This window comes from Salminus brasiliensis, chromosome 6 (genome assembly GCF_030463535.1).
Source record: "Salminus brasiliensis chromosome 6, fSalBra1.hap2, whole genome shotgun sequence".
NCBI classification, from domain to species: domain Eukaryota; kingdom Metazoa; phylum Chordata; class Actinopteri; order Characiformes; family Bryconidae; genus Salminus; species Salminus brasiliensis.
In genome coordinates, this window is record NC_132883.1 from 39,133,521 (window position 1) to 39,145,944 (window position 12,424).

Sequence of the window (12,424 nt, forward strand, 5' to 3'; positions counted from 1 at the left end):
GTGAAGCGGCGGCAGGGGCAGGGGCAGCAGCAGCAGCAGCAGCAGTCCTGTAGGTGTTGCCCGTTCACTTCTACACGCCTCTCTCTCTCTCTCTCACTTTGGGGAGACTTCGGGACGTCCAACGAGCCACATCGGAGTTTTGGAGCTCTTAGCGTGAGGATTAAACCATGTGAGGACGCCGGTGAGAGCCCCGTTACAGCAGCGGAGACCCTCGGTTACTGGAAACGACGGTAACGAAGATGTTCACGCGCGGATCCAAAAAGCGGCGGTCGAACCGCGCGGTAAGAAAACACGGACACGCACGCGCTAATACCCGACTTTAGCCGCTTATAAGCGGTAGATGTAAACATACTTAGCCTGGTTAACTTTATTTCGTTTGGTTTTTTTACACGGAACTGTTTTTAAGTGCTCCCAGCGGCGAGTCTGGCCAGCAGCTTTAGCTTACGTGCTTTTGTTTCTTGACCGTTTACCTGGGACTGCGGAGCTACGTCGAAAGTTTTGGCCCTCAGTGACCGGGTTATGAAAGTTATTCCCCGACACACGTTTAATTTATTTACATATTAAATACCACTTTACCAAAAAAAAAGTGGATTAAAATGAACTTCTCTCCTTAAAATCATAAACCATAAAAAGCATTTGAACGATTTTCCTCTCTGTGAACATTGTGGAGCGTAAAAGGGGCGGGGCTAACGCCGCGGTGACGTCATGTTTACCTGAGCAGGTCTGGGTTGGTAGGGACCTTCATGGAGGTCCTTCAGGACTGTAGTGGTCAGTTCCTTGCTTTAAATGGGGAGTTACACATTATTTGTCTGATTATCAGTCTGGTTTAGGATTTAGGATTGTTAGGATGTCACCAAGGTCATGAGGAGTGGTTTTACCGTGGGTGGAGACAGGCCTGAAGGCTTTAAAACTCCTAAAAAAAGGTACCTCACGCAAACTTTATTACATGTGAATGGTTACGACAGCGTTGCCTGAGGCCCTGAGACATTATTTTACGATTGTTTGATCGAAGCTTTGGCCTAAAATATGCTTAAGGCAAAAAAAAAAAGTCCCTAATGAAAACTCTGAACCTAGGTCAGATTGACCATTATTTTAGCAACACTGATCAACCGTGATATTAAAACCACCGGCCTAATAGAGTGTAGGTCCCCCTCGTGCCACCATAGTATCTCTGACCTGACAAGGAATGGCCTCCACAAGATGTGGCCTACACTAACGTTTTCAGCAGTGTGTGCTTTAGTAGCTTTTCTGTGGGATAAAATCAGATGGACTAGCTTTCCCTACGCGCATCATTGAGCCTGTTGCTGGTTCATCGATTGTCCTACCTTGGAGCACTTCTGGTTTTGGGTATAATATGACTTTTTGTATAGATCATGACCTCTTGTTCCTTTCTCCACCACTTTGAAGGAAATCAGTCAATACATTTCTCTACAGTTCTTTGTCTACATCTGAAAAAACAATGGGATTCCCCTTTAACACACGTTCTGAACCTGGTCAACCAGGCTGGCCTGATTCAGATGTGTTAGAGAATGAAATACCAAAATTGACCTGAGCTGGACATGCTAAAAGTCCTAAACGCGTGGTTGTAGGCCTGTTACACCTATCTGTTAATTAGGCTACTAAGAAATTCATATTAAATGTGAATATACACTTTACTAGCCTATACACTGAACCTAGAAGTCCATTCTCATGGTATGTTGATGAAGGCATAGTGCACTTCTGCAGTTATGTGTGTAAAACACTGTGTCTGGCCTGTTGAGGATGACGAACCACTATGCTGCGATCACATGGCATTTTGAAGAAATTAGTTGCGATCTTGTGAGCTAGTTTGGAGAACAAAGCTTGGTTCCAGATTTCTCCTAGCCCCCCCTAGCCCCCAGAGTTCGGATATGTTCAGTTCCATCACCAGCTCACCTCATTTACCATCATTAAGCACTGATTTACAAGTTTTTTAAGTTTTTTAAAGTTTTTTGGGTCAGAACTTTAAATAATACACCACTTCCAAGAGGAGAGATTTGGAGATGTTTTAATAACAAAGTGATGCAAATGCTCTACTTTTTGTATGAATATCATATAATAGTATTTATTCCAATGTTACTGGGTTTTTTACTGAGTAAATAAACACTTACTGCCCAGATAAGTAAGTATAATTAGCTGTTTACATTAGAAAACAAGGAATGCAGAACCAATCCACTCAATCACTGTTTGTGCTGCACACATAGGAATTTGTCCTCCGCATTTAACCCATCCGTGCAGGGAACACACACATATACACATTAGTAATCACGCACACACACACTAGAGAACAGTGAGCGCACATGCCTGGAGCGGTGGGCAGCCCTGGTTGTGGTGCATGGGGAGCGGTTCCTTGCTCAAGGGCACTTCAGTCATGTCATGTCGGTTTGGGGGCCTCAATCTGCTTCTCTAACCTTCAGGCCATGGCTCCCCCGTGGGGTAGTATTTAGTATTCATTCTAATATTGGTGTCTTAATGAGAAAATAAATTCTAACTGCCCAGATGAGTAAGTAAATTTAACTGATTTGACAGTTCTGTAAGATCCAATTCATCTTAGGTTTAAAAATAGATATGTCAATTTAACATTTATCTGTCACCAGAGACCCTGTTTACACCTGGTCACGTCTTGAGCATCAGGATTATGTCTGGATAAGAGCAAGCCGCATAAAAATGCAAGTGTAAACACACCCATAAGACGTTTAAACCAGATACAAATCCAATCACTCAAACCACTTTGGTGGTCTGAGGAGCTCTAAAACGCATTTGAGCAATATAACAGTGTGAATGCATCTGACACATTCACCATCAACCCAAACACCAGTAATAATTGCTGTGCAACAAGCTAATTTGCATATTATTAGCACAGCAATAGGATTTCAGTCTGACTACCCAAAGACGCATTTGACTACCAAGTGTAAATTCATGGGGCAAATGTAGCACCAAGTGTAAAATTCAATGAACAGGGTCACTGTATTTTTTTTTAACCTATAGCCTTTTAAATTACACTGACTTAGAGTAAACATATTAGTAAAGCATAGAAGGAAGAAGTTTACTTTATTTCATATGATACTTTAGAATGGAGGTCTATGAAAAATGTATAGCACTTTATACAGAAAGGACGAATTGTCGTAGTATGCACAATAGAACTTCATTAGGGTTACTTTTGTCCCTTATTTGTTTACTTTCCCTTCCTGGAGGAAGTGCTCTCTATTCACTTAATGTTCCTTAACTGCCCGGAAATCACAGTCAGGAAAAGGAACAGTCTGAAAGTAAAAAAAGCTCTGGACACATCTAAACCAGGACAGGCTTATTCTCGCGTAAAACAAAGCCTACTTTAGTTCTTTTCGCTCCGTGTTGCTTTCAGGCCGAGCTTGAAGCCGTATGTCTGGCTTTGGGATTATTGTAGTTTAGACTTTTTTTTTTCCTCCCTCAAAATAATGCCCATAAATCTGGTTCGTAAAGACATCTTTTTGATCTTGGCCAGGCGAGTCGGCTCCAGGGTCTCCCAGCACGCCACAAAGCAAGAGTGAGGGCAGGCCCATGACCTTTTCACATTTAGCTAATAAATGTGTAACCAGCTCCTCTCATGAAATGCTAATAGTTGCTGGTGTAGTAGTAGTTTGTGCAGTTGTTGTGATGATTGGATTGCATCACATATCTGTTAGATGCTTTTTCATGACAAGTTGTGTCCAGTTTGGCTGAATATTTGACGTAACAAAGTGATTATACAGTGTGTCAGAGATACAGTTGGGTTTTCTATTCCTTTCCACTGTAATACAAATGATATTTATTATCTTATACACCGATCAGCCATAACATTAGCACAACAGTGATTATCCTCATCTACAGGGGCATCTGTTAAGTGGTGGGATATATTAGGCAGCAAGTGAGCAGTCAGTTCTTGAAGGTGAGGTGAAGGTGAAAGCAGACAAATGGGCAAGCTGATGTCTAGCCGACTGGGTCAGAACATCCCCAAAACACGAGGCAGGTCTTGAGGTGTGGTGATAGTGGTATGTAGTGGATAGTACCTAACAAAAGTAGTTCATGAAAGGAACCACCAGTGAACCGGTGACAGGGTCATGGGCACCTACTTCTCACTGATTCGATCCATGGAGACCCCACCTCACCTGTAGTCCATGCCTGGAATGCTAAGACCTACTCAATATTAGGCAGGTGGTATTATTGTTGTGGCAGAGTGTTTTCAGCACAGTCATTTGAGTGAAATGTAGAATATTTAAAATGTTAATTTATGTTAATGTTAGTGTTAATTTAATTCCATAATTTCTTTTTGTTTTTACATTTGCCCCCAGAAGACTGTCACAAGTAGGCTGGATGTATGTGTGTTCATTTTTGGGGCCTTAAGTCAAGACCGTTACTTTGACGTTACTTGGACTCAAGGTAGCGGTCCTGAGGTTTTGGAAGCGGCCTGTTTTACAGTGTTTTGCTATTGACACAACAGTGTTTGAGGTTTACAGCATGTCACTCCCATGTACTCAACTTTCATTATTCAGCTATGCCAAGAAAAATACAGTTTTCTAGGACACCTCTAACTATGACTACATAGAGTTGCCACACACTGGCTGTTGGTGATTGCAGGCTCTCAATGATTGACCTAAATCAAGTGTTCTTCATAAGTTACTGAAATACTGATGACAGCCACCAGTGGTACCCATCATACTGCCCACCTCTACACAAAAGTGTGTGTGGTGTTTTTGAGAGTGTAAGCTACTTGCTGTTAGTATTTAGTTCTTTAAATAAAGCAGCAGTGTTTCGCTTAAATCTGTTTATTTGTTGTGCAGCTGACGCAAGCACCACATTGTGAGGGTTTTGACCCCTATAGAAGTCCAGTCAGGGTAACAACTGAGAGGAAACTTTCCCCCAGGGTGTGGACAGGAAGTAACCTTGGGGGCATCCTGTCTCACGGTAAGGGGAGGGAGGCCATCTTCCCGCAAAACCCCAGAGCAGGCTAAATCTTTCATTTCTCTCTACTGTACTCTACTGTTATATCATTTTAGCTTTTAGTCATGTGTCGCTCTTCTTTTCTCTCTGGCGTCTCTCTCTCTCTTTCTCAGTATCTCACGTAAACATAAACTCTTAAACTGTAACGTAGCCTCTCTGATATCCGCTCGCTGATAACACAGTAAAGATTGGATATCAAGGTCGGCTGACGTTTCTCTCCATTCAGAAGGTAGTGTATTATGCTTCATCATAAATCCATTAGCTAGATCCTGCCGGGACACGCCACAGAGCACAGAAGCTGTATGCACAATTAAAACCCTATAGTTTATCCTGAAACCATCCGCTTCCTGCTTGATTTATGTTTTCTATGAGCGTCATGTGTAGTATAAACGTCTTTAGGCTTGGTTCTTGCAGGTTTAGCATTTCAGTCATGGAATATCATCAGGCGCAAAAAACAGCTCACAGTTCGGCCAGGTGTACGCTTGCTTACGCAGCATTATTCTCCCCTGAGCTTCAGCTGATTTCAGCAGTGGGTTAAATAAAGGCTCGTGACCTAAAAATGCCAGAAATAAACCGGGCATCCTCTTATTTAACCCCTAGTGTCTTGTCTTTTTGCTGTACATTAGACTTGCATTGTACAGTTATTGAAAAGCAATGACATAATGAGCCACATCATTACTTACGTGCCTGCAAAAGTTTGTTAAAAGCATTTTTTATGAAATGTTTTAAGAAAGATTCCTCTTTTATTTCCATTTTGTACAGCGTCAAAACAACAAAAGGAAAAGGGCCCAAAGCAATCGCTTGGCCGTCCTGTATGGTCAGTACTTTGCACTGCTCTTTTTAGGTCTGTTCACAGATTTGCGATGATGTTTAAGTTGTGGGACTGTGGCGACCGTAGCAGAACCTTCAGCTTGCGCCTTTTGAGGTGCTCATGCTCTGAGAAAAACATGCCTCCCCAGCTCTGATACAGCAACTACCAGATGCCTATGCTGACCAACATCACACTAGAAGTGTCAACAACCCACCCCTGTGAGAGCAAGACCAATTGTGCTCTCTAAGACTCCGGCTGCTGATGGCAAACAGCAGGACCCAGGACACAAACCAGTGATGCTCAGATCATAGTTGCAGCATCTTAGTCCAATAATTCACTCTCACTCTCATAGCAACTACTTTAACTTCATTAGTCCACGGGACGTATTTCCAAAATGCACCAAGCTTAGCTGCATCGGCTGATTTTGTGGTGAGAGCACAGACGACTCTTCCATGAAGTAGACCGGTAGAAAAGTGCACCACCACTCTGGGGTCTGCTAAGTCTTCCTGAAGGTCTTTTGCAGTCAAACAGGGGTTTTTGATAGGCCTGTCTGTCAATGATACAAAACAGTATCACTTTTGCAATATTAATGTATTATTATTAGTATATTATAACATTATGCTTTTGGAAATATTTTAATGTATTGGATTATTTAATAGCACAGAATTATTAAATACTTTCTGAATCATTTTAAGGAAAAGAATGCACTATGAATATGGCTGTGCACGCACAAAAGGAACAAACGTGATTAATAGGTTACAAAGAAGTGATTTTTGATGAAATTCTGGCTTCTACAGCTGCCTTGCTTACCTGTGATGTACTTATCGACATATATGACATATAGAGCTTACAACTACAAGTTCTTCCGTAGAGACCACTGCAGCCTCTGGCTCACTCACTGTGCTTTACACAGTTACTGCTGGTGTTTAAAAAAAAAAGCATGCTATGAATAATTTCTCACTCTTTGTAGCTCATTAAAGCAAGCAAGGAAATTCTGTTAGAAGTTCTGATTATAGCAGTTACATAACAGCGTAGTTACACGTTGAGGGGGCAGCTGGGAAGCATTATATCCTAAAGACATATACTGGGGTGGCAACTACCTAGCCAACTAGACTGATGCATTGAACACTGGTAATAATCAAAGGAGCGCCTTGCGGGCATTTCTGGGTTTTTTTTTTTTTTGTCTTTTGAGCTGATAATAAAAATGTCAGGGCAGCTAAACCCCTGGTTTGAAGTTAAAAGCTATTATATTGTGTTATAATCTTTTTACACTTTAGTCTTTTTTTGATGTCAGTGGGGACAAAAAGAGGTTCAAAAGTTTAACGCTGTTGCTGCAGAATGTAAATTGAATGTGGATGTAATTTATTGTGTAATTAATTAGTTTGTAATATTATGTAACTACATTTAAATAATACAGAAAAGCAGTATTTATTTCTCAGAACATCTAAAAGCATTAAATTGTATTGAATCTCCTGAACAGCAGTAAGAGACTGACGTTTCCGACGTGGTATGGAAATGAGCAGAGTAGACTGAGCCAAAAACATTTAAGTTGTTCAGTACAGAACCAGGCTGACGGGTTTTCCTCTGCGTGACTGCATGCGTTTGATGCCAGCATTTAAATGGTATGTAAAGGCAATTAAACTCGTCACAGATTTTAATAATGACCGTGTAATCAAGAGCGAAATCTGCCTCTCTTTTGCCCCGCCTCTCTCCCTCTCTCATTCTCTCGGTGTCTCTCATGCCTCCCTTCGACAAGCTGAACGCAATTAAGCATTCAGCAAGAAGAAAAGGAGCTGAAAACAATCGTCCTCCCTCTCCTCCCTCGCTTTCTCCTCCTCTAGTCTCGCTCTCACTCGTTCCTTTCAGAAGTGAAAAGCTGTGGCCTGGTCTCGGTTCAGTGAAGTGGCAGAGTGCACTGATCCCACCAGCAGTGTTTGTTTTAGCACACGTGTTTCCATAGATCTCTCACTCCTGGCGTCGAGAAGGTGCCGGCCTATCCACACTGTTGTTTTGACTCCCCCCTCTGCCTCTGTGTCTCTGGCTGTGTGCTTTTTAGAGGAGTATTATTGCACTCTTTGTGACAAGTGTAGAGAGCTCTAAGTCTTTCTGGGGGGGTTTAATGTTTATCTCATTGGCTAGACGCGGTACCCGTCAAAAGTTTAGACACATCTGACTTAAGAGGGGTTTTTCATGATCATAAAGGGGACCCTGGCTGTTGAGACATGTCTTAACAAGCCTCAATGTGGTGTACATGTTCAATAAACCAACAAACACACAGCTCTACTAGTAGGCTGCCATTGTTGTTGGTTGCTCTCTCCTTGTTGTCTGCTGAGTGAGTGAATGAAACAACTAGTTAAACTCAAATATAACACTAAGCTGAAGTGTTTTGAGTGTGAAACACTACATTTAGGCAACAAAAGCAACATTATGCAGCATTTTTACCTTAAAATACCAGCTGCAAAATCACGTTGATGCTCCACTGACCTGTAATACGGAAAATATCGTCGCTGTTAATGCTACTCCCGTCTCGGCAGTTCACATTTGTGTGAAATGCGGTAGTTGTAATATTACTCATATACCACATCAACCACATGATGAACGTGTCCTATATCTATATCTAAATCCATATATCTAAATAATGCTGTACTGCAAACTGAAAAGAACAGCAAACCTACACACAGAACTTAATGTCTAAGAGTTACTGCTTAAAGCTGAGACGTGCATCAGGCCTTTTAATGCATTTGGAAGTGTCCTAGCTTAAAGACCGCCACATAAATTCCAGTGGGCTTCCGTAATGGCCCATTCAAAGGATTATGCTTAAGACAACACAGTGAACAATGGGCCGCCCCTGTGCCACTCGTTAAAGGCCGGCGATGCACTTTGGCTCCAGCCAAGTTTCTCGCTGCTGCAGCGTAAAGCGCAGGAGTCAGCCAGCTGGCTAAGACACGCAGTCGTCGTTGTTGAGATGTCTCTGATGTTGTCCTCGTAACTGAGCCTTCCACTTTCACACACGTTCCTCATCTCCCCCCTGCTGTGTGAATGTGGTTAAGTGTGTGAGAGAGCGACGAGGCTGTGTTTTAGTTTTATGAGCGCGATCTGCATGCTTTCACACAAACACCTGAGGCTTGGCATGTGAAGGAACCTTGTGTGGGAAAACTAGTTCTTCATTTTATGGCTCTGTTCGCTCCAGAAGATCAGTAGTATAACTCTGTTGGAGAGCTCCCGTGACTCACACAAACAGATTTGCTGATAGTTTGAAGCTGCAGAAACACAGTCAGGTCCATAAGTATTTGGATTTTTACATAGTCCTACCATTTTCACAGGCTCATGAGTAATTGGACATTTGACTGATGTGTGGACTGTCCCTTGTGGACATGAACAGACTTGGATGCACCTAGACAACCTTAAAAAAAAACCCAGCTACATCTTTGTACGTAATGTATGGTCGGCAGGCCTGGCGGCTGCAAAATCAACCTCATCCTCCTCCTTTATTTAGAATGGTCTTCAGCTAGAGTTAGTACAGTAAATCCAGCTACAATGAGGATGTGGCAGAATGCAATTGTGAAGATGGCAGAAGACACTGAAGGCGTTTATTTTACCATGAGGATTTCTAAGTATTAGATAGTATGTTAGTATATGTACATATGGGTATGTTTGTGATGGTTGGGTGGAGTGGGATGGGGCAGAATGGGTGTGGGTGAGGTTAAAAGGGGTAGTATAATACTGTTTGTTTGTTATTTTGTAGATTTTATCATCTGTAAAAATTGGGCTCAGCCTGACTAGATATGACTGGATATGCAAAAACACAATTTTGGGGGCAGCCATTAGTGAAGCAGGCTTGGGACCGGACGGGTACCCGTTCAATCCCCTGGACAGGCAGGAGGTGGAGGCAGGGAGGGTGAAGGGACAACACTCCTCCCGCAACATTGCTCACCGCTCCAGGTGTGAGTTCACTGCCACAGATGAGACAAATGCAGTTGAATTCTGTTGCAGTGCTTTATGGGTGGTGTTGTTCAAGTGTTTCAGAGAACAGATATTAGCCTTCTTGGATATGCAAAAAGACAATTTTGGGGGCAGCAATTAGAGAAGCAGGCTTAGGACCTGTTCCATCTCCTAAGCTGGGAGAAAGTGGGGCAGGGAGAGTGAAGGGTGTGTGTTCACTGCCACGGATGGGCTAAATCCAAAAATTAAATTCTGTTGAACTGCTGTGCAAGTGGCTGTAAAGTTTGCTACTCACTGTTTAAAGGCAGTACTTACTCAAGGCTGCACATTACTGTGTTGCGGCGTGCCTCACCTCACCCTTTAATCAAGATAAAATCACTGTATAACTTGGGCTTTCGTATTGCTGTAATATGATAGCGCTGTTGTCTCTTTGCGAAATCCCAGAAACCCAATGGCAGCCATTCTCTGGAGGAGCTGGTTTTTACTTGCTAAGCTCTAGAAGATTGTGGTGGTGTTTGTACAGTGAGCCTTGAGGTTCTTTGACCATAAAACGAAACGTGGAACCCATTTGTGCCGCTCTTCTTTCACAATGCTAAAATCAATTAGACCACAGTATAAACCTCAAACAAACGATAATGACAGCACCTGCAGAGGCGGCCTGAGTTTGTCGACCCATTCAGAGAAGTCTGAGGTTCAATTGATGCGTTCATATATGCAACATAAACCATGACCCAGCGGTCTGAGATCACATGAAACACTAAAGCAAAGTGTGAAAAGGGTTGTCGGCATTTCAAGTGGTCTCAGACTGCTGCATCATGCTTTCTATTGCATAAGTGAATACGTCAGACGACCTCACACCCCTGCTGAGGTGATCTCAGCAACGTTTGTGGTTTGTTTGTGGTGCAGTTGATTCATGCATTGTGAAAGCATAACGGCCCACTTAATGGTTTGTTTAATGAATACAGAACCTTGAGTTTGGTTGTGCGCCTTGTACACAGCCTCACCTTTGCCTGCGGATTCGAGTGTTCTTGCAACGTCGCAGCAGCAACAAGCCACTTGTGGTCGTGTATGAGATTTAGCAGAGTAATACAGAATGTTCAATGTAAAAATACTTTTGATCAGAGAAGGTTCTGTGAGCAATAGTAGCTGTTTAATAGTTTGTTATCCAATGAAACTCGTGAAAGTGAAACTTAACTGCCTAATACAAAAGAAGAGCTTCACTTCATTAGTGTTTCCAGACTCAATGCCTGCTGATTTTTGATATTCCAGACTCAAGGCCTGAGCTTTAAGTCAGCTAAAGGTCACTGAACCAAAGCTTGCACTTACAGTACGCTCTCATTGCAAGTGGTTTGTTTCTTCATCAGTCTGTCTGAAGTGAAAAACACTTTCTATGTTTTTGTTCAACTGCTAGAGCTCAGTACAGTCCAGCGAAGCTTACTGCTGAAGTCAGCGACTTTGAGGCCTAGGCACCACAACAGAAGACAAAACAGGAGAGCGGTATGACGGCAAAGGTAAAAGGGGAAAAAAGCCAGCGTGACTGAGTGGAAAAAGAGAGGGGAAGGGTGTGTAGCATCTACTCTGTGGACGTTTCCTTCCTTGTGTCTCTATTAAAGGGTCAGTACACACACACTGTTAACAATCTGGCCCAACTTAAAATGTTAATTAAAAGGTTACTTAATTTAGTCAAAAGCAAAAAATGTTACTCCTAAAATTCTTTAAAATGTTACTTCTGCATTTTAGCTTGCTCAACAGTACATTTGAGCCTCAAATTGTGCAAGATATTTAGTTTGGGTTCCTCAGATTTGGATACTGTTCCCATCTGCAAGTTAGAACTCCCACTGTCGCATAGGAGTCCTGACCATGGAGGTCTTTGATATTGATGGCATTTTTTTTTAAACCCTGGCTAATGACAAGCAGGCAGTTAGACAGTTGCATCATCCAGAATGGTACATTTCCCAGAACTGTGTTTTATGTAGTGTAATTTCACAGCTCAGAAAGTCTGAGATCTGATTACTGTTCTGGATGAAATGTTCGAATTCACTTGTTGCGCAGCAGTTATTACTGGTGTTTTGGTTGTGCTGGGAGGGGTTTTGGTTGTTAATGTGTCTTGGAGAGAGAGACGGATGCTTTTACACTGCTGTAACATCAAATACGCCTCAGGCCACCTCCTGAAGTGGTTTGAGTGATCAGATTTGGATCTGGTTTAAATGAGTCTTGGGTGCGTAACTGTGTCTTTTCAAGGTTGCCAAAAAAACAAATGACTGTACATAACCCCCTACTTTCTATGGTTTGGTGTGATGAAACAGCATACATTACTACAGTACTGTGAGTGTGTTAAAACACTGTATGTTAGCCAACAGAGGAGTTCTAATGGCTGTGTATTGTAGGAAAGGGCTGGTCAGTGGTCTGTGGTGAGCAGATCACATACACACACACACACACACACACAAATGCACTTAAGAACTAATCCTCTTTGTAAACCCCCTCCCTCAGTTCATCAAGCTGGATTGACCAAGCACATCTGTGGCCCCCACCCCCCCACCCCAGTCCATCAGACACCTTTTAACTTGCAAAAACAATCTACAGAATTTCAACAGCTTATATGGCATTTCTATTCAGGAGAGGATATGGAAAATGCCAGTGTTGTGTTTGGCCATGGGGATGCGCCTTTACTTGATAAAGACAAGATCAAATCAT

At 42.5% G+C, this 12,424-nt stretch overlaps 1 protein-coding gene across 1 annotated transcript in view; it reads left to right on the plus strand.

Annotated features, from left to right (window-relative positions):
• Positions 1–12,424, plus strand: part of prickle3 (prickle homolog 3) — a 47,006-nt gene continuing 34,582 nt past the window's right edge. Inside the window, exon 1 of the mRNA XM_072682350.1 lies at positions 1–281. Within this exon, the coding sequence (XP_072538451.1) occupies positions 240–281 (42 nt within the window). The 5' untranslated portion in view covers positions 1–239. The remainder of the gene's footprint in view (positions 282–12,424) is intronic.